Here is a 22,157-nt window from a genome sequence, read left to right as displayed (position 1 = left end):
GGAGGGGCAACCCCTTTCTCTAAACCAGATCTCCTTGATAACAAGAAACTCAGCTGGGAAAATCCTGAAGAGTGATGGGAGGGAAGTGGATTTAGGTTTAAATATGACACAGGATAGAGGTCCAACCAGTGGTTCTCCCCATGGCTACAGGGACATCCAGGCATGGCAATCCAAGCCGCTCCACTTTGTGGAATGTTCCAATGCGCTGTAACAGAGACAAGGAGGCGGAAGTCTGGGTACTGAGAATCGTTGTGCTTCCAAAGGCAGCGGTTCTGTTGGGTCTGTTGTGCCCTCAGCTGAAGCTGAAGCACGTCTGCAATGGCGTAACTAACATTTAAGCAGGAGGTGCAGGTATGGAAGAAGAAGCAACTTCGGGGCTTAACACTGGTATAGTCATAGGGGAGTTGGGAGCACAACCCACTTCATAAATGTTGTTGCCAAACTACATGGGAGGGTGACTAGATGACCTCTTGAGGTCCCGTCCTGTCCTACGTCTCTGTGATTCTATAACAATCAGGCTTCCACTCAAACTAAAATTTTATTTATACCTCAGACACATTTAAGGGCCAATCCAGCTCTCATTGCAGAAAGATTCTTATTGCCTTCAATGGGGATTGGATCGAGCCCATTATTAAGACCTGGACAGTACAGGCTTTTACGGAAATGCTGGTTTGTGTATAGCTGCTATGGCAGGAGGGCGTGGCCCACAGACGGTGGCTTAGGTGTGTTCTCCACACCCTGTGGCGAGCTTTGGCCAGTGGGTACAACTCTTAGGGAGAGAAGCAGGGGAGCAGTTTAAACAGTGATGGCAGCTTTTCATGTCCCTGTCTCTTAGTTGGTTTGGTAAGTAATAGTAAAGCCGAACAGCAGTCTAATGTCCCTTTGTGTGCTCCGTAGGACTATGGCACTGATGACATACATACTGAATCCGCTTGCTGGTCTCGTATGGCTTTCTCTGGTCGAATGCACACTGCTAGACGCTAGAGGATACAAGCAAAGAAAAAACCAGGGGTTACCTACGGCTCTGGTGGCTAATGTAACTGGTGCCACATTGGGACAAAGGCTGGGCAGAATTTCTGCCTCTCTCACATGCCATTGAAATGCCAGAAGCCTGGGCACATCCTTGTGATTCTCACGTGGTTGATGGCACCATGGTGCCTGGTGCAGTTTAAGCCAATCAGAAACGATGGCACGACAGCTCAGCAGGTGCATTGTGCTCTCAGGTTAATGCTGACATGCCTTTCTTCGGGCAGGACGGCCCCTGATGTAATTTTTGTGCGTGGGGTGCAGGAGCCCTCTGGATGGGAGATGGGGTCTTTCCCTGAGCTGAGGAGGAGTGAGGGACTTTGGAACCAACTGGGCTGCTCTCAGATTGGTCACTACAGTGTGATGTGGGATTGAAGCCTGTGAGAGGAACTGCTTGTCCTCATGGTTTTAGAAAGATTCAGGCTAATGCAATATAAACCCAGTGGGCCAAGTTAAAGTCAATGGGGTACGCCAGGGAGGAGTTCTGGCCATTGTGGTCCAGGGATAACCATTAGAGCCATATTCCAGACGTGGCCCCATGGTCCCCTAGCCAGGCCTCTAGAAAGGCTTTAAAATGACTGTTGCTGGTCTAGGCTGGGCAGGCCAACAGTGCTAGCCTGGGCCAGTTTAAAATTAGTTCATCTGTCATGATTTAATTGCCACATGAACACAGTCACTAGGGGATGAGCAGAACTTTTCTACAGAGCTTCCAGACCCTGCCGGCCTGTTGAAGACTTGACCCCTTTCAAGTCTTTCAAAATGTGCTGCACCAAACGCTGGCTCCCACAATATCTGGCCCACACAGGATTGTGACGCGTGACACTCAGCTCTTCCTGACCTGCTTAAGGGATCCAGGAGTCCAGACCAGCTTGTACACCATGTAGAAAGGGATACAGATGAAGGACGATGCTCCTATGAGGTACCCCACTGACATACTCCACTCAGGGTAGCGATAGTCAAACAGCATGAGCGGTGGCTGGTCCAGGAGAGAGCTGACTATTATAAACTGTTAACAGATAACACAACCAATGTCAGGTGAGCACATTCATGGAACAGCGCATCAAGTCACACGCTCCACAACCATCCCTCAGCCAGTTTCAGTGGATTCACACCAGGGATGAATGTGGCCTGGTGTCTCTTGTGAAGAGGGAACTGGTTAATTAGGGAAATGTCAGAAGAGGACAAGGCTCCTCCTGTGACATGTGCCACTGCACTGCATCACACGGCGTGACAAATTGTCTGTACAATGAAAGGCTAAAGAGGCCAGTGGTTAGGCAGACTCCTTTCAGGCCAGCTGGGACTCCCCCACCCCTCCACCAGCAAGTCATGGGACCTTCTGCAGTGCAAGGTGCTGTGCCAGTTCCTCCAGCACATGGGGGTACTACATTCATCCCTGGTGTAACCTCATTGAATTCCCAGGGGATCAGTTAGGGTGGATTCTTTAGCCCCCGGCTTTATGAGTTTAATGTCTTCTTTTAGGTACATTTGCAAGTGAGTTTAGCGCTAGGGAAGGTCCTGTGCTGACAATCCTGGAGACGGACTCACCGTCTTTCTCCCCAGAACTGCTCCAGCCCAGGCAGCAGCAGTGCCAGCTTCCTCATTCTGCCCCACCCATGTGCCTCATCCCTGATCTAGGAAGAGTTCAGTCTCCAGGGTCAATTCAGCCAATGGCCTCTCTGCCTGCACTGCCAGTAAAGGTGCCAGCTGTGAGGCTGGTTTTGTGATGTGGCCGTCTGTCCGCCGGGAACTTGACTGAGGCCAGATGTATCCCATTCAGGCTGCCCCGGGAGTGTCCCTTTACAGGGCCTGCATTTCAGTATCCGTCCCCTGGGCCACTCCCCCAGGAATGTTAATAGATGGGTGGCATTTTGTACACAAGCTTCATGCAGCCTGGTGGGAGCTCAGCAACTACAACTCGGGTGCTCTGCAGACTGTCAGTGTCTCCTATTAAAGGGGAACGGCCTGGGATTGAATTTAGAAATTCTAGTTCATTAGTGTTTGCTGCTGGAGGAGAAGCTGTGATTTCAGTGTGATACTTTGCTACTTATAATGTGAACAGATACTGCTGTATTAATGGCACCATCAGAACATTCACTGCAAACTCTCTCTCTCTCTCTCTCTCTCTCTCGGAGTTTGTTTAAAACTTCCAAGGGCAAAAAAGGAAAATAAAATGCAGAATGGAGGGGCAGTAATGTTTGGGAGAATTTAGAAAGCGACTGTGGCGGTAGAGCACAATGTGATAAAAAGCCATTTAAAACAGCATCACTAGGTTTTTTCCAACATCTCACCAATCCCAGTGTAAATATAACTTTATTATGCAGCCTAATTTAATGCTCTTATTTCTCTTCTATTTGTATTCTAATCTTTAAAGGCCAATCTGGATTTTAAACTGACATTTCCCAGAATTATATTCCTAACACTGATCCAGTTTGTTTGTGGGGTTTTCATCAGATGAAGAAAACTGCACTCCAGTCACATGTCTGATTGGTATAACTAAATCATTTTCCTTCTGCCTTGATGACAACCTAGAATCTCAAAGTGCTTAAAACATTAATTAATCCTCACAATCCCTCTCCCTGTGCAAAGTAGGTAATATGAATATCCTCCTCGTTTTACAGATGGGGCATTCTTTGAAGTCCAGTGAAAGGTTAGCACTTCAAAGGTGATGGATCCAGTACAAAGCATAGCACTAGAGTTGCATTTAAAATAGCAAACTTGGCAGGTTAAGCCACAGTACATTGTAGTCTATAGTGTCAACAGCTTTATTTCATAAGGGGGACATGATAGGGCCAAATTCATTGCTGGTGTAAGCAGGCATGACTGTGTTGACTTTAACTGAATTGCAGCTGCCAGCTGTGAGCTTGGCCCATGGTACATAGACTCTTATGAGCCTGAGCATATATTGTATGGCTTTTTCTTTGACAAATACGCAGTCTCAGTGAGTACAGACAGCATGTCATGCTCCCTTTTCAACTTAAGAGTTTCCTATTGATTTCTTGCTACCACAAACAAAGGGGAGACTTTCCATAAGCAGTCCTTCTCCCTGACACATCCAAGTGGTTTTCTCTGTCACCATGAACTGGACAGGAAACTGTGCATGGGCATCTATGCGTCACAGCCTCAGTCAGGCTGCATGCCAGAGTTCCAGCAAGCCAGAGAGGGACTTGCTTGATAGAAGGTTAAAGGAAAGTTGTAAACTTAATTTTTGGCTTGGGACAAATATACTCACCGCTAAAAAGGCAGGGCTGATGGCAACCCAGCAGACCTTCCAGAATATCCCTGGGGTGAAGCCCAGCATGGCTTTGACATCATTACAGAACCTCTGAATTCCTGTAAGGGGGACAGGAAAATCACAGACATGGTGTCACTGTCACAGCAGGGAAGAATCAGGCAGCACATGCAGGGCACAGGACTTATTTAGAAAGAGTTTCATGAAAGTGCTGGGAACTGCTGCACATGTAGGTGGCCATTGTTGGCCCCAGCCATTGAAAGATTCATGCCCATATAAACATTTATACAGGAGGAGTCCATTGAAGTCACTGGAACTTATGTGCATAAAGTAAAGCACGTGTGTAAGTCTTTGCAGGATCATGACCATAAGTTATTCTGGTGCATAATATAAGCCTAGTTGTGCAGATGGATTTTTTTTCTCCTTACCATAAAACCACGACACAGCTATTGCTTCCAGTAACACCACTGCCAGGATTGAGCAGCCGGCACCAAATTCCTCCAGCAGTTTGACAACATACGCTCCACCCTGGAATGACAAACACAAGCAGGCTGTGATTGTAGTGGCTCTTACGTGGGAAGTGCAATGCTGAACTTTAGCCAGGGCCGGCTCCAGGCACCAGCTTGCCAAGCAGGTGCTTGAGGCGGCCACTCTGGAGAGGGGCGGCACGTCCAGCTGTTCGGCGGCAATTCGGCAGACGGTCCCTCACTCCCGCTCGGAGCAAAGGACCTCCCACCGAATTGCCGCCGCAGATCGCGATCGCGGCTTTTTTTTTTTTTTTTTTTTGCGCCGCTTGGGGCAGCAAAAACCCTGGAGCCAGCCCTGACTTTAGCCACTTCCATTGCACCAATGCATTTCTCAAGCATTCCATTCACACTGACACCAACAAGCCCCATGTGGTGCTTGGGCGTGAAGGGGTTAAGAAGAAAATGAAGGAGACTTTTTTCTCTCCCTCTAGATATGGGCTCAGGTGCGAGTCATGGAGCTGACTGATTGAGGGAGTCAGTATAAAGGGAGCTAGGTGTAAAACAAGGGAGAGAAGAGTTCTGTTACGCCTCCGCCCCCCACGTAACAGGAACATACCAGCAAAGCAGGATGGGCTCTGAAAAGGAAAACAAGGACACTTCAAATGACTAGAATGTTTTAAATGTGTCAGCAAAATAGCTGATAATGGAGAAGCTGATCAAGCTTATTTGGACTTTCTCAAAGCCTTTGACTAAGTCCCACACTCAAGGAAACTAATTAGTTTTGGGGTGAGGGGTACAGCTGTGTTATGAACTGGCTAAGAGACATGAACAAAACCAATCGCAATAAATGACCCATAGTGGTTCCCTCAGGTTTGGGCTAGGACTGTTGTTTAGTATATTTATTAATGATCTGGGACATGGCATAAAAAGCAAGGTAGCAAAATTTGCAAGTGACTCAAAATTAACCAAGCCAGTTGAGGGTGGAGAAGGTTGTGAAGAACTCCAGAGAGACCTTCCCAAGCCAGGCGAATGGGTGGTGCAGTTGCAGATGAAATTCAATGTTGACAAATGCAAAGTCATTCTGATTGGAAAAGATGATCTGAACAGGGCTCTATGTTCGCTGTAGCCAGTTTTCATGGCTGAATTTTTTGCAAAGCCTGTGATGTTGGGCCTGCAGAGGAAGGAGGTAGCATCTAATGTGGCTCAGGCTTACTTACGTGCGTAAGGGTGGTGAGAGAGCCTAGAAAGCATATGGTGATGAGGCAAAGTACGAACAGCTCCCTTCTCTTTGCTAGGATGTGAGGGTATTCGTCCATTACCGCTGTGATCACCGCTTCCAGGCCTCCAAACTGCAAAAGCAGCCAGATAAGACATTTGGGTGAGCCAGAAAAACGAAGCACAGTGTGAAATTCTGCTCTTGGTGCAATCCCATTAATGTGTATGTTGGTTCATTAGCTTCATTGGTCTTTTTTGTGATTTACACCCATGTAACGGCGAATAAAATTTACCCCTCCCCAGGGTTTGATTTACAGTTTCCTGCACAGTTGTTATCAGCTGTGGGGAACGTGGTTTACCAGGGTTTATTTTCACATTTTAAAAAAAAAATCATGAAATCTTGTAATAAATGTTCAAATGAAATGAAATTTATAGAACATGAAAACCTTTTTATTTTTTATTTTGGTGAAAACTTTTACACTTTTGTTTGTTCCCATTTTCTTAACCAGCTGTACCAAAGCTCAAGTTCTTCTGGCATCTTGGGGGCTTGTAAGGAACATTGATAGGCCAAGTAACACCAAATAGCAATAGGGCCTGATCCTGAGACATGCTGAGCACGCGTTGCTCCCACAGCTTGCAGGAAGTATTGCTCAAGACCCAGTCCTAGTTCTTTTGAAGCCAATATTCTACTCACGTGGACTTTGGGGGAAGCAGGATCAGGCCCTTACTGAACAGAGAGGAATCAAAGACATGTTGAGTTCATCCATACCTGGGTCATATTTAGAGAGGTACAGACGGCATATTCTTTATGTATCAGGGGGTAGCCGTGTTAGTCTGTATCTACAAAAACAACAAGGAGTCTGGTGGCACCTTAAAGACTAACAGATTTATTTGGGCATGAGCTTTCGTGAGTAAAAACCTCACTTCTTCGGATGCATAGAGTGAAAGTTTAAGGTGCCACCAGACTCCTTGTTGTTTTTGGCATATTCTTTTTTACTGTTCCTGCCCCCCCCCACCTGTGCACCCCCCAATTTTGAATGATATATAGCAATGACCAAAAGTGCCACCCCAAAGTAACCCTTCTGGGAGCGAGGGGCCTGGAACGTACAATCATGACTTTCTTGGATCATTTTGCTCTCGCCCCATAGGGAAATCAAAGTACCTACCGTGCTGTCCAGCCCCAGAGTGATCATCATGAGGAAGAATATGATGGCGAAGAAGGTCGAGCCCACCATATTTGCGATGGCCTCAGGGTAGGTGATGAAAAGGAGACTCGGACCTAGAAGGGAACATCAGGTTATTTCCTTCCATCCGGTTGCTATGAAAATAGTCTGTGTTATGAAAGTCCCAGGTATCTGCCTTCTGCTTATGATGATTTTCTTCCCATGCCGGAAAAACATTTAGGTGGAGATTTTCAAAGGCATGAGGGGCAGATAAATGTCTGTGAAAATCTTGCCCTTACTCAACCCTGCCAGGGGTTACCAGTCTGGGATTTCTCTTCCCGGATTGCCAGGCATTCCATCCCCTCCTGTGGCAGGTTATTCCACTGCCCAATTGACCTCGCTCTTGCTTAGTCTAATCATTTCACCTTTGGCCATTACCGTCTCTGTAGTCACCAATAGTGGGCACCACACACAGTAGCTCCCTAACTTCACCCCACGTTTGTTAGCTTGCAGAGGATCATATTTTGTCCCCACTTGCAGTCGTGTGACTCCAGCACTTTGACACTTCTAGGAAAGCTCCAACCTGAGTCGTGGTCTGGAATTTGAACGTTCATGCAGTGATCACTGTACTGACACATATCATTTAAGCCCTGTGAGGTCGGTGAGAATTGTCTTTCCTTACGATAGATGGGGACATTTGAGGCACAGAAAGAGGAAGTGACTTGCCCAGGGTCATACAGCAAAGCAAGGGACATAACTCAGATCTTGATGCTCAAGACGCTGGTTTCACCCCCCAGTCCCTAATGCATGGCTCCAGACAGGCAGCTGGCTGATATCCAGAGCTGGCCAGGGCTAAGGGGAAGGGGCTATTCAAGGCTAACAGGTGTAAGGGAGGCAAACCTTTATCTTTTGCTACATCTTCCACCTCCACATCTCTCATTTCAGCCATGTAGCCCAGCACTGTGAAAATGACAAACCCTGACAGGAAGCTGGTCAGACAGTTCACCGCGCTGGTGACTATGGCGTCTCTGGAAGGCAGAACGGGAGCGGGTGACTAGAAGGACAAGGTATTTCAAAAACCATTTTTGCATTTGCATTTCTAGCCCCAGTACCTAGAGGCCCAAAGCCTTCCCCTTATCCCCCTCCCCAAAGAAACCATAAAGAGTAAGAGCTGTAAAAGTGAGGTTTAGTTTGCTCACATCATGAGGCACAAGAGGGATTCATTCCCATGCGCCTGAGTGGCCAGGACCGGGGCTGCTTCCAGCTCTGGAGGCAGGATTCATGTTTGGGAAGGACAACTCTGCTTGCTTAGGAATGAACAAAGAGCCGGACAGAATTTCCTTAAGCACCATGGGGTAGGCCACCCACAGGGGTAAGTGCTGGGATTTGGATTGTACCTGGGGAGTCCAATCTCTGGGACACTGTCAGCCAGCCAGGAGCCAGAGGGCTGCCCCTGCTCTGTGCAGAACGGAGTAGGCTTTACAATGTCAGAGTTGGGATTAGCGCTCCGAAGGGCCTGGCCGCTCCTCTCTCAGGGAGGTTCCCATAGATTGCACATCTGGGAGTGTGGATCCTGCAGTGACAATTGGTTTGAGGCAGCCCTCTGTCCAGGTGACAGCATTGTCTCCCCTGGTGCTGGGATGAGAGCACTGAATCATTTGGGGAGCTGGCCCTGCCTGTTGGGGGTGTGACCGATATGTGCAGAAACAGCGTAGAAACGGGTTCTTTCTGGAGGGCAGAGACAGTTCTAAGACCCACCCGGCTGAGCAATCCCATGAAAGCCCCCAGTGCCCTCTGGAAATCCACTGGAAGGTGCCTGACTGCTTAGAAGCAGCATTCCCAGCAGGGCCGGCTCTAACTTTTTTGCTGCCCCAAGCAGCAAAAAAAAGCGCCGCCCCCCGAACCCCCCCCCCCCGGCCGCGGCCCCGCCGGAGCCCCCCCCCCCCCCGGAATGCCGCGCCGCGCTCCACCCGCCGCCCCTTACCAGGTGCCGCCCCAAGCATATGCTTGGTTGCCTGGTGCCTGGAGCCGGCCCTGATTCCCAGGCAGCAGAGCAGTGGCTGCTGATACCCTCCCCCGCCAGTGCATGGGAGCGAGAGGGAAGCTGGAGGCCCTGGGCAGAGGCTCCCATCCCACTGCTTGGGCTCACTGTCCTGCCAGATGTGGCTCGGGGCGCACTGCGTGATCACACAGGCCTGGCACTTTCAGGGGTATTTTTGCTTAGGCAGAGGCCCAGCCGCCCTTCTGCAGGGGCAATTTGTGCCTTCAAAACGTGCCCCTGCACCTTTGTACCCGGCAGAGATTAACTGGGAACCCCGTTCTAAGAGCTTGCTTCTCTGGCTCTTCCATTTGCGCCGGCGGCAGTGAGGAGCCCAAGGACTAGGCAAGAAGGGGGGACAAGTGGCAGGCCCGCGGGAGGGAGCCTGCCCCGTGCTAGCCTGTGCAGAGATGTAGGTGAGTTTTCTGTGTGTTCTGCTGCACATGGGAGGCTCGGCTCACATTCCTGCTGCTGGCTAGTCTGCCAGGGCAGAGTCCGCGGTCTCTTACCGGTAACAGTTATTGTTGAAATGGTTGTAACTGGCGAGTGCGAGAAGAACACCAAATCCAGGGCCCAAGGAGAAAAAGATCTGGGCAGCAGCATCAACCCAAACCTGGCCAAACAAGCAGAGACGCTGGGTTAGAGGCAGGAGAACGGGTGACCCGGCCAGGAAGCCCATCTCCCAAACACACACAGTCCACCTCCCACTCTCAGGGAGATAGCGGCATGGGGTGTGAATGTGGGCACCACAAATAGATCAGCTCCCTTTGAGTTCTCTCTGACCCCCAGGCCGTGTGTAACGGAGTGCAGCTCTAACCGTCTGTTTCTGAAATGTGCCTTTTGCCTCATTTTGAAAGCGCAGAAAAAAATCCCAGGTTGGCCAGGCTGCCTGTGGCACTGTGCCTTATATGTGTGTCTGCTCTTCATTGGGCCCGTCTCCGCTGGGCAGTTACATCACTGTGGAGTGTGGCCCAGAGGAGGGGTGGTAACTAACATGGTATTATGCGCAACTGCGTATAGCCAGGGTATCATGTCAGCAGGTCGTGGTTAGCCCCAGGGAGCAAGCAGCTGCTCCAATGCTGAACGCTCCATGCTAGATTCTTGTTTACCCTGTGGCCCCTCTGCCCCACTCTCGCAGTGCCGACGGGTGTTACGTGTGTAAATGTAATAGATCCCATGCAGCTCAGGGACCGGCTTTAACACAATGTGAGGTCCCAGGGCAGACAAGCCCTGGGGTTGTGTGTCACATTGGTGACCCTATTTAAATATATTTCCCTGACTACTGTTTCTTGGATGTGGTTCCCTTGCTTGCCCTTGCTCCCCAATTCCTCCTGGAAGGACACCCCAGACACAGGGAGGAGTTGGGGAGATGGATCTTCTAGGGTGAAGGGAAGCAGGTGTCCTTCCACGGGTAATTTAGCAGCAGAGAACTTGAGCAGTGACACCTAATTCAGCTGCAGTCTAAGCAGAGAAATCAGGATGAGAGAAGGGATGAGGATATGAAACTGCAGCGCACCCGAACCCTCTCCTGGCATCCAGCTACACTAGGGCTTGGCTCACAGTTCCTGGAAGAAGTGATGGCTGCAGCATGATTGGTCGTGTATCTGTTATGAAAGGTTTTAATTGGAAAGTATATCACTGATTACCTTTAATGAAAATTCTCAAGTGCAGCTCTGCAGTAATTACAGACAGGAAGTCTATTGTCAGGCCCGCTTTACAAAGATGGGGCGAAAACACAGCATAAATAACACTCAACGGCAAATGAGATGGGTGATTCAATTAAAGATTTACATTTCCAAGAGCTTGTCCAGTGCGCCTCTATTTTCTGAAGGAATAATGAACCTATTACTCTCTGGTTCGCAGATCTGCGCTGGGAGTCTCTGCCAAATGAATCCGCAAGCACTGGCAGCTGGGGGGGTTGGGGTGGCATTTAAAGGCAGTTGCTTGCTGAGGTGGATACAGCAGATGTACCATCATGTGGGAGGATGGGAGATCCAGCAGGTGCAATTAATGTCACATTAAGCACATTTAACGCTGCTGCTAGCATCATCTTCCTGATTGGTTTCTCTGATCACATCAGCCCCTCCCTCTGAGTCCCCCCTTCTCTACTGCATTGCTTACAAGTCTTTGTCCTTGCCTTTAGACTGGGACTGTTCAGCCTACAAAAGAGACGACTAAGGGAGTATATGATTGAGGTCTATAAAATCATGACTGGTGTGGGGAAAGTGACTAGGGACGTGTTATTTACCCCTGCACATAACATGAGAACCAGGGGTCACCCAATGAAATTAGTAGGCAGCAGGGTTAAAACAAACAAAAGGAAGTACTTCTTGACACAATGCACAGTCAAGCTGTGGAACTCTTTGCCAGGGGATGTTGTGAAGGTCAGAAGTAGAACTGGGTTCAAAAAAGAATTAGATAAGTTCATGGAGGATAGATCCCTCAATGGCTATTAACCAAGATGGTCAGGGACGCAACCCCATGCCATGGGTGGCCCTAAATCTCTGACTTCCAGAAGCTGGGCCTGGATGACAGGGGGCGGATCATTTGGTAATTGCCCCATTCTGAAGGACCTGGAACCAGCCACTGTCGGAAGACAGAATACTGAGCTAGATGGGTCATTGGTCTGACCCAGTGTGGCCGTTCTTATGTTCTTAAAGGCCCCCCATGACGTAGCCCCAGCCTGTAGCTCCAGCAGTGGAAGGGCGCCGTTACCATTATGTCACACTCAGAGCAGGGCGAGGCAACGTGGCAGAAGAAGGCCTGTGCCCAGTCAACACAATAGCCTCCAGCCTGGCTGGTGCTGCCAGAGATCCTACACCTCTGATTGTCCCTCATGTAGCCAAGAGTGTTGAGTTTGGGCTGGCATGTGTGGAGTTTACCTGTGTCTGTCCATGCTATACCTGTCCTGGGATAGACAGGCAGAGGCCTGATGTCTCCAGGGCTGTCAAGCCAGCTCTGACGTCACATAAATGGTTTAAAATATAAAAACGAAACGGAGCGTTGAACCTGTCTCAGCATCTTCCAGGCTCTTGGGTGGCTCCTGTATACATCGCTAAATACAACAAACCCCCAGTGGCAAGGAGTGCTCCTTAGCAGGTCAGAGCCTGGGCTGGGGATCTGCTGAGTGTAACTTACAGCCGTGCTCATGAGTTTCTCCCAGTCGGGTCTGAGATAGAAGACGATCCCTCTCCAAGCCCCTGGCAGAGTAGCTCCCCGAACCAGCAGTATGAGGAGGACGATGTAAGGCAGCGTAGCTGTCACCCACACCACCTGAAAGGAGAGACCGGACAAGGGTTTCAGTGACAGGAAAGACAGACGCCGGCCACTCCTCTAGGTCACATCCAGCAAAGGATTAATGCAGATATTTGCAGGGTTGTCAGCAACGCTCTGTGTCAAACGGCCTCCCGTCTTTGTGTCTGAGCTGGCGAGAGAGACGAATGGAATTCAGTTTTAGTGGCCACTGTTTGGAATGATCGCTCAGCTGCGGGGTCAGAAAATGACTCTCCAAATCTCAGTGACATTGGAGTCTGCCCCTGGCTCGCTGATCAGTAGTGTGGTCAGCTTAGAATGGGTTCGCTCATTGCCTGTGGCAAATGTAGGAAAGAATTTCACGCCTCCCAGGTGATGCTGTGCTGCTGAGAAAGGATGATAGATACAGCTTGTGGGGGGACTTGGTAACAACTTTGGTAGAGAAATAGCTAGATGACCTCATTTAGTCTTTGCAAGACTGAGATCTTACATCTGTGCATTCCCAGGTCTGACCTGGGAGTCGGTGGGGGAAGTTTGCTGCTCGGGGACTGTGCATGCACTGATCATTCAGATAGAACAGTCAGAACAGAGGTTGCCCTAATTGATCCTAACAACAACATTCTAGGCTATGTGCTTATCTGGAGGCCTGATTTGTGCTGATCCCCCACTGACTCCAAGTGGGCACGCCGCACAAGCAGGCCAAAACCTTCCGCCAAATCTTGTGTCAGTGAAAAATGCGGATTTGGCAACACCGAAATGTGTGGGGAATTTGTGTTGGTTTTGCTGAATTGTTTCAGTTAAAAAACAGACACAGCTTCTTAGCAAGTCAAAATGTTTCAATTTTTCAATTCAAAATTACTTTTTGTTTTGACAGTCCCTTCAATTTTGTTTTTTTTAAATTAAAACAAAACCTTAAATTCTTGAAATCAAAACAAAACATTTCATTCAACCCCACATGATTTTTTTCCCAACTTTTTGATTCACTGAAAAATTCAAAAAATTTCGTTTTGGGGTTGGAGTGATTTTTTTTTTTACTTGCCGTTGAACCAAAATATCAATTAGTTGCACAACTCTACTCAGCACTGCTGGAAATCAGGCAAGGAGGTATGTTTTTTCCTTCTGCTTCCCATTTCTTCTTCTGCAGACTGTAGTACAGCGTACAGAGAGAACCCCGCCGTTGTGGCTGGCAAGCAAGGGGTGCCCAGTTTCAAGGGCACCTTCAATTGTTGAAAGGGACTGTATTTAGCACTGGACTGGCGTGAGTAACATTGTCGGAAGCTTTGGAGCAGTGAGAACATGAGGCAGACAGACTGCAGGAGAAAACCACCTGCATTTCTTATGGACTGTCCCAGGACGGCAGAGCAAATATGAGTTACAATCTATTGGATGAATTTTGTCTTTTTTCCTTTATTTGCAAATTGCCAGGGAGCAGACGCCAGAGTTCTCACGGGTGTTTATTGTTGAAATGACGCCCAGATTTCATGGGTGAACAATCCTTGGGCAGCAGACCTCCGGCCATGTGCAATCCCCGCTCTGCCAGGGCGTCCCATCCACTACAGCAGATCACAAGCGCAGTGAATGTGCTGGACCAGGCTCCTCTGCTGAGGGGCTTGCTTGTGAAACGCAGAGCGCTAGGGGTGTGCGTCTACACGGCAGGCACTGAGGGTTAATGCACCAGGCTCTGCGTTAGCCGTATGATGCCTCTGCATTGGGAATATGAAGCTATTACTCATTCGGACACCGACAGGAAGAACAGATGTGGGAGCCCTCCTTACCTTCCCTGAGGTTTTCACTCCTTTCCACAGGCTGAAGTAAACAATCGTGAAGATGAGAAAAAGGCAGAGGAGAAACTGCCAGCGGATCCCGCCGACGTCATACAGGCCACTGGATTTCTGAATCTCAAGGACCTTCCTCCTGTGGCAAAAAAACCCCCGGCGGCTTAGTCACTAATACAAGAAAGAGGGGGAATGCTGAGCCATTGTCCGCTGGGAGGCTGATGGATTGGCCAGATCTGACACCCTGCCCCTGGCATGCACAGTCCAGAATGCCCTTCCCCAGAAGGAACATTGCTGAGCTGTGACTGACCTGTAAGAACTATGGTTGAGGGGGTAAGGCTGAAACCTGAGCACTGGGACTCCTACATGCTGCTCTTCACCCAGTCTCTGGCTCACTATGTATAAGGGCCTCAGGTTGGCAAATCACGTAACCGGTCTATGCCTCAGTTTCCCTGTATGTGAAATGCGGGTAATACTACTTACCCACCGCATGGAGCAGCGGGAGCCATGTTTGTAAATCTTGCTGAGAGTCCCAAATGAAAATGTAAAGCAGTGTTATTATGTGTGTGCCTGAAATGGAAATGCCAAGGATCATTCCTTCTGCTACTCTGCATAGCAGGCCCTCGTGCTGAGGCGCTGTGGTGATTGGATGCCAACGAGCGAGAGATTTCCCCCTAGCCCAGTCATGTAATCCACTTACATGCACTTACGTATAAAACTCTTCCGCTGGCGACTTGGAGAAGGTGGTCCAAGTCACGTTGCTCTTTCCAAAGTAGTTGGTGCAGTTGGGGGTGTTCCAGGGATTGTCACAGCTGGTCCAGGGCAGGGTACCAGTGAAGGAGGAGTAGAAATAGTACAGGGCCCAGGCGATGATGGTGTTGTAGTAGAAGGAGACGTACAGGGCGATGATGCAAATAGCAAAGCCAATGCCTGTGTAGAGAGAAGGGCGAGGTCTTTAGAGGAGCACATCATGGGATCCCTGGGAGTCAGGCAGTCCATGCGCATTGGTTCTCTTCCACATCAGTCATGGCATCCCTGCATAACTCCATGGGACTGAGTGAGAGCTGTACACAGAGCACCGGATTCCAGGGATGGGGGCTTTATTCCCAAGCGCTGCTAGTAGCGTTAGTTGTGTCAGGCCAGTTCATGGAGTTACATCTGGGATGAATTTGTCCTATTGTGACGGCTACTTATTTCTGTGGTTTTCCATATTTTGGACGCTGCTGCTTTAAGAGGAGCAGCGGAACAGGTTGTGGGAAGGGAAATGAGAAGGGGAAGGGGTCCCGGGAGCTGGGGAGCTTGGACAGCCGTGTGCTACAAGGCTCTGTGTGCAGGGAGGGAGGGGCAGTTGAGACATGCAAGAGGTGTTGTCTGTGAGCTATAAATATTACTGCAAATGCATCTCACAGGGGGTGACAAAGTACCTACCTGCATCAGGACTCTAATTTCCCTTCATTTCTCTCCGTTTGGCAAAGCAGAGGACACAGCCCGGTAATGCTAAGTGAACGTTGAGTTTCCAGGGTGGGGGGCAGGGTGTCTTACCTTTAAAGATGGGACAGATGCGTTTCCAGATGGAGATCGCTCCTGTCCTGTGAAACTGGCCCAGGGCCAGCTCCATGTAGAAGAGAGGTACTCCTCCGAAGATGGCCATCAGTGTGTAAGGAATGAGAAAGGCCCCTGCAGCGAGAGAGGCAAAACCACCACAGAACATCATGGCATCCACAGCAGCAAAGGCAGACTCACAAGCCAGCCAGATGGGTTGGGAATATCTATTTGAAACGGCATGTCCGGGCTCCAGGACTGAGTCACCGATCCTGCCCCTCTCTGAGCACGGCATGGGCCCCTGAGCTCAAATCCTGGCCCTATTGAAATCCATGGGGGTTTTCCCATTGACTTCAGCAGAGCCAGGATTTCACCCCCAAGTTGCAGCTATGGCCTTCCTGCTACCCCACTGATATAGGACTGGGTGCACAAGGGCTCTGCACCCCTCATGGAAGCACTGGAAGAGACCTCTTCCTACACAGCCCATATCAGCATCCCAGCGCTGACAACAAGGGACCCCTTTATGTAGCAGACCCGCCTGCAAACAGGTGGTACGTACTGATCCCCCAGCTCCCCGGGGAGTTGATGTTGGTGGAGTTACACTAAAGGTGAATTGGGCCCGTCCTCCATGCAATGTGTGGGAATGTAGATGAGAGATTGTTTACTGAGTGGGCTCAGTGTCTGTGAGAGATACTGCAAATTCTCGACAGCACTATCTGGGTACATGCGTGTGTGTAACGGAGCGAATGAATCAACGCTTTCTCCCTACGAGCTGTGGGAACGCACTGGCTTTTATGAGTGGTTGGATGTTCTGAAGTGTGTGTGCGATGGTGTCATTACCTGTACAGAAAGGGGCCCCTTTTAGCCAGGAACAGATGGATTGGCTGTAACACTGGGCCGTGCAGACGATCAGAAGGGAGAGAATAAGATATTAAGCACCTTTCAGGTTTTAAAGGCTCTACAGAGAAAATCCCAATGAATATGTATCGTCACTCAATGAACTCAATAATTAATGCTGTAATTTGCATTATTCATGATGATGCAGTAATTACTAGGGCTAGACTTGTGCCCACTGGATTCTTTCTAACTGGAACTGCTCTCTCTATTCATCAGATTACCCTATTGGGATTAGTTAATTTACCCCCCACGGCTCCTCTCTCTGAAAGTCCCATACCCGAGGAAAGGGCTGTTTTATACTATCCAGTGCACATGTGGGGTTTTCCTTTGGATGAATGGCCACTGGCAAGGGGTCATGTAGGGAGATGTGGGCGTCACCAGAGCTCCTGTGAATGTGAACAAGGGACATTTAACTCCTTCTGCTCAGGAAGGTACGTGACTAGGCGGGGGTGAACCTGCAAAGGTGTTGGGTTCCTGCTTGCATCAGCATCCAGAAATCTGGGTACTTCTCGAAACTATCCAAGCCTCCTGCAACTGCAGACTCAGGCTGGGAATCCAAGAACAGCCTCTCACCATAGTAATTTGGTTCTGGCCTGGGCTGTAAAACGAGGACTCACTAAACACATTTTCCAAGACATCACGGTCACACTGACCCCCAGAAAGCCAGAGGACAAGGGCGAAGATGCCTGATAGGCTGAAAGGCTGCAGTGGTGTCAGATCCATGCAAGTGAAGGCACTGAAGGAAAGTGACCTGGATCTCAAGGGAATTCATGGCTATTCATCCCCACCATTGCCGCACTTCAGGACCACAGGCTGGGCTTGAGCTACCGCAGCAGCCAGCAACAGGGACGATGTCTTGCTAGATGTCCGTACAGCCCCAAGCACAATGGGGCCTGACCCTAAGCACAACTGTAATGTAAAGCATAGCGGTGGTAACATGAGGTCGCAGATGTAACCGATGATGCTGGGTCTCAAGGGGGAGGAGAATGGAAGAATTGTTCTGAACTTTTCATTTACAATCAGAACAGGCATTGCCATGCGGGGACTAGCACAGATGGGATATAGAGCTTGGTTATTATTGGCTCAGCTGGGTCGTACCATTTAAGCCCAGGCCAGAGTGAGGGGCAGGGCGGAGCTGTGCTGAGCAGGGGAAGCAAAGGGAAGCATTGTACCTTGCAGATACAGAATGCCACCCAGAGCGCCCAGGCCTGCAAAGGCTGAACCTGTGCAGGAGGCAGCTTATTACTCCCCAGGAGGGTGTCCAGAGGGGAAGGGGAGCTCTGGCTCCATCCCCTTTTGGAGCTCTGTGCACAGGAGCATGGGCTTATAGATTCCCTCATGGGGTCAAAAGCCTGACTCCAAAACTCAGCAGTGTCGGGCAGGGGCAAGAGAACGGGAAAGTGAAACGGTTTGTAAAGGGGAAGGCTGCCAGCCCGCGCTGTGCACAGCACAAAGCAAACAACCAGCGCCCTGACAAAATACACGGCAGCCCCACACTTCTTTCAGCTCCACTGAGCAGAGTCGTTCTTGGTAACCTGGGGAAGGATGCTTCAAAACCACGCTCGCTCTTCTGACCGTGTCCTTTCAAGCATGAGCAAACTGTGGTGACTGAGCAGGAACAAAATGGCATCCGTACCCAAACACTAGCACCTGCTACCACTGGCCACCTTTTGTAGAAGCCACGTTACCCTTTCCCAGCAGGATTTCTGACCGCAGAGTTCAAGCACTAGTCACTAAAGCTGCACTCTCAGCCCTAGTGCTGTCAGAGTGTCCATTAGCTCGAAGGGGGATGATGCTGTTTAATGACTGGCTGTTTTCAGTGACTGTAACTCCACCCTTTACAGCTGTAGATTGGAGAGGCACAAACAATCCTGTGTACAATGGTGTCCCTAGTCTCTGTTTGCCAGAAGCTGCGACTGGGCGACAGGGGATGGATCACTTGATGATTATCTGTTCTGTTCATTCCCTCTGGGGCACCTGGCATTGGCCGCTGTTGGAAGACAAGATACTGGGCCAGATGGACCTTTGGTCTGACCCAGTATGGCCACTCTTATGTTCTTATGTTTTTATGTGCAACTAGGACTCCAGAGCACCTCTTAAAGCAGCTAGAAACTAGGCTAACCAGCCTGTTGCTTGAAATATGTATTTGATAACCTGCCAGGAGCAGTAAACCCCCCGACAAGTAGCGCTGCGGCAATTCACGTGCATCCTACTGGAGGTCAGCAGAAATAGTTGCATGAAATGCAAACAGAGGCATAGAATGATTGAGACCTGGTTCATGACAGTCTCTCTAGCCTGCTCTTTATAGAATCTGATCATTTGCCAAGGAAGAGAACAAATGCTGCGCACCTCTCTGTGCAAGGAAAGCAAAGGTTGCAAACTCCTGACTGAAACAAGACTGTGCTAGCAGACATTGCTATTGGTTACTTTCAGGGAATGTTTTAAATGTTAATAAAAAAAGAAAAGTGTTCACAGTGGACAGAATTTAAAAGTTTCCTCTTACTTTGCAGGTAACTTGCAGCCCACAACTGTAACAACTTACACAACACTCGATTTTCTTGAGGGAGAGAAGCCCAGAAACTGGCTTTTATGAAAGCAGGGGGTTGGTCTTGGAAGGAGAGCTTACGAAATGGCCTTTTCATGAGAGTGAAAATAGTTCTGTAAGTTCTATTGTATGACAAAAGCAGAATGTCTGCGAGGAAGGAAAGCCAGTTAAAACACAATCACTTTTATTAATGTATTATTAGGAGCATAAGTGATGAACCAATCATATCTGATGTGTGCTTTCTCTCTCCCTCCCTCTCTCTACTTCTCTCTTTGTGCCATTTCCTCTTTCTTTCCTTTATTTAAGACACCGTGTTATTGTTTTGACAGTTTTATTAAATGGCTTTTACATTTATATTTACTTGGCACGTTTAAGGAAAATATGCTCAGGCCAAATTGACTAGCTAGGAGCTAACGGCTGCCCTCAGTTTCACGGGGGTTAATTCAGAATAACTCCATGGACTTCAGTGTAGATATTTTGGATCTACGTGACTGAAACTGAGATCAGAATCCAGCCTGCAGTGTGTAGCATGACATTAATTATTTTCTTCTAATTTGCCACGCATTAAGGTGTGATACCCAAATGCCCATGGCTTTTGGCAATTGAATCCATTGTGTCTTCTGCAAACAGCACAAAGTCTCCATTTCCACATTTTCACTTTCTTAAAAAGGATTTTTCTACTCTTGTTTATTTAAAACAGTTTGTTTGCTTATCAGTTGCTGAAAACCTGTTCTAAAATCAGGATTCTGGTTTGTCTTGAACTTTCAGGTAATTATTTCTATCAGGAAGAAATAATTGGAATGTTTAATTAATTGGTTGAACTACTGAAGTCTGTTTTATTTAGTTCTGAAGGCTAGTACCATGGACAGCTCCTTAAGGAGCTATTTGCCTTTATTTTTCAAGCCCGTGACTGTGCTATCCCTACACCTGTAATCCTGCACAGTAATCTTAAAGCAAGGATGTTTTGGACATTTGAAATGATGATCTTAAAATGTAAGCCATCACAAGTGATCAGTTTCACAAACTGGGAAGACTGCAAAGTTAACAACAACCACACAGGATTTGATCTTTTTGGTCCCATTCGACATTTTCCGTTTTCTTTTTTAAAAACTTGTATATTAATCATAAAAATTGCATTTCCCCTCCCATATTCATACATTCACACCTCTAATCTCATGAGGATCAGCATTGCTGGAAAGATATTTAAAATAAGAACAGATAAAACAGAAAAGAGAGACAAATCCCAGCAGAAGTTTTGTCATTCATCGAACTTTCTGGGTTCACAATAAACACTGTAAGAACCAACTAAACAAAAGAAAGAAATAATAAAATTTTAAAAATTGAAAAATAAAAAGCTACTTAATTTTCTTTAGAAGAGGATTAAAAAAGTAAAGTTGTGTCCTTACCCCCTCCATTCTGATAACAGATATAAGGGAACCTCCAGACGTTGCCCAAATCTACAGCAAATCCAATCACCGATAAAAGAAAATCCATTTTTTTGCTCCACTTGTCCCGGGAATCGGTTTGGGTCATGAGCAACACAGGGTTGGCAGCTGGGCTGGGGTTTGTTTGTACATCCTGCCTGGGAAGGCTAGCTGCTTGAACTGGAGAGTTCTGCTCTGACATTCTGCCTCTGATGCAAATCCTGCAGGATTCAAGCTGAAGAAGTTTGAGAAGGGAAGGATTTTTTATTGCTCCTGACAGCTCTAAGGAGGGGAGTGTCACACTGACTGGGCTTCTCCACCTCCAGCTTGGAAATCCACACCAGGAGAGAGGAGCCATAAGAAAGACCCATCCTTTGATCAAAGGCAGGAGGGGGAGTGGAGAAAGCATTTCATTTAGAGCATAGCACTGAAATGCTGGGACCAACTTTATCGTGCTGGTGTTTTAACAGGTTCTCTTTATAGAGGTTTGCTATCAGTAAAGGCGCACACTGTGCTCTTGTGCAGGGTGAAGTTGTTACAAGGCAGAGCGTGAGATTTATCATCATCATTCCTACTATGTTAGGTTGATTTGGAACCATTCAGGTTAAGTGACAATGTATTTTCATGTTGCTAGCCTGACCACTGCGTCCTACATTCAGTTGCTCTTGATTATATCATGGGCAGGGCTGGCGTGGCAGGTTCCATAAAGACCGTGGATTGATGTATCTATACATAGACCTAGCATTACTTCTCATCAGAAGCATCAGTTCTGCTTTGGTCTCACACTGTCTGATAAACAGTCATGGCTTCATTCTTTCTGGATTTTTTTAGAAAGCCACGGTCTCCTTACATTACTAATAAGGGACACATTATAATGACTTCAAGGACTCTACAATTCAGTCTTCCAGGGGAAATCTGTCCTAAGTTATGACTGACTTATTTTAAAATGACTAGTCATTTTACTAGGTAGGCTGCAAAAGGTACAAATAAACTCACCCAAAACGCACGGTGTTTACTCAGATTATGAAAAAACATGGCGCCATTATAAACCAGCAGGTGTGTATGTGTTTCCAGTTCTTATCGTGAATGTTCAGAATTCTCTTTTTGCATTATCCTTTAAGGGTCTGTCTAGGTTCACATTGTCCCTGTTTCTTTATGTAGCAAAGGGCTATGGGCTGCCCCCAATAAACCATCTGAAAGCGAAATACGTTTTTTTGCAGAGCAAATGTCATTAGGAAAGGGATTGCACTATAATAAAAGGTCATTACACTCTTTGCAATTTGATTGGCATCATGACAAATTTTATTACCAGCATAAATTCTGTGGCTTGGTTCAGTCCTGGGAAACACTGACATAGGGAAACAAATAACTCAGGGAATATTTGGCAGAGAGAGAAGTGGAATGGTGGGTGGAAATGCTTATAAACCCTCCTACCGCAGTGCAAAGCCCGTCTTGAAATAGTAACAGTGATAGGAAAATAGGCCCTTTGGCACATTGATCATTTTTACCAGTTTTACACTCTTGGGCCCAATTCTGTAGTTCTTACTCAGGTAAACCCACCACTTAAATCAATGGGAGTTTAGC

General features: G+C 48.1%; 1 protein-coding gene across 1 annotated transcript; it reads right to left on the bottom strand.

The window, feature by feature from the left end:
• Window positions 1-97: 97 nt before the first annotated feature.
• Window positions 98-20,775, bottom strand: LOC117888203 (sodium-dependent serotonin transporter-like). The gene is made up of 14 exons (XM_034791434.1): window positions 20,556-20,775; window positions 15,708-15,842; window positions 14,876-15,095; window positions 14,166-14,304; window positions 12,277-12,411; window positions 9,648-9,751; window positions 8,001-8,128; window positions 7,104-7,216; window positions 5,940-6,071; window positions 4,684-4,783; window positions 4,256-4,356; window positions 1,865-2,032; window positions 924-980; window positions 98-205 (listed from the first exon to the last, which is right to left on the bottom strand). Exons 1-14 carry the CDS (start codon window positions 20,773-20,775, stop codon window positions 98-100), a joined length of 1,860 nt encoding a protein of 619 aa, XP_034647325.1.
• Between the last annotated feature and the right edge of the window lie 1,382 nt (window positions 20,776-22,157).

The sequence above is a fragment of the Trachemys scripta genome, chromosome 15 (genome assembly GCF_013100865.1).
Source record: "Trachemys scripta elegans isolate TJP31775 chromosome 15, CAS_Tse_1.0, whole genome shotgun sequence".
Classification (NCBI taxonomy): domain Eukaryota; kingdom Metazoa; phylum Chordata; order Testudines; family Emydidae; genus Trachemys; species Trachemys scripta.
This window is presented reverse-complemented; position numbering and strand designations above follow the sequence as displayed.

What these genes read in the sequence shown, in the direction of transcription:
- LOC117888203 (XM_034791434.1), bottom strand. Translation starts at nt 20,775, where the DNA reads ATGTCAGAGCAGAACTCTCCAGTTCAAGCAGCTAGCCTTCCCAGGCAG. An exon ending in GAGTGAAAACCTCAGGGAAG is followed by an intron (nt 12,412 to 14,165) that starts GTAAGGAGGGCT and finishes CTCTCCTTTCAG; the next exon opens with GTGGTGTGGGTGACAGCTAC. An exon ending in CTCTGGGGCTGGACAGCACG is followed by an intron (nt 6,072 to 7,103) that starts GTAGGTACTTTG and finishes CTGCTTTTGCAG; the next exon opens with TTTGGAGGCCTGGAAGCGGT.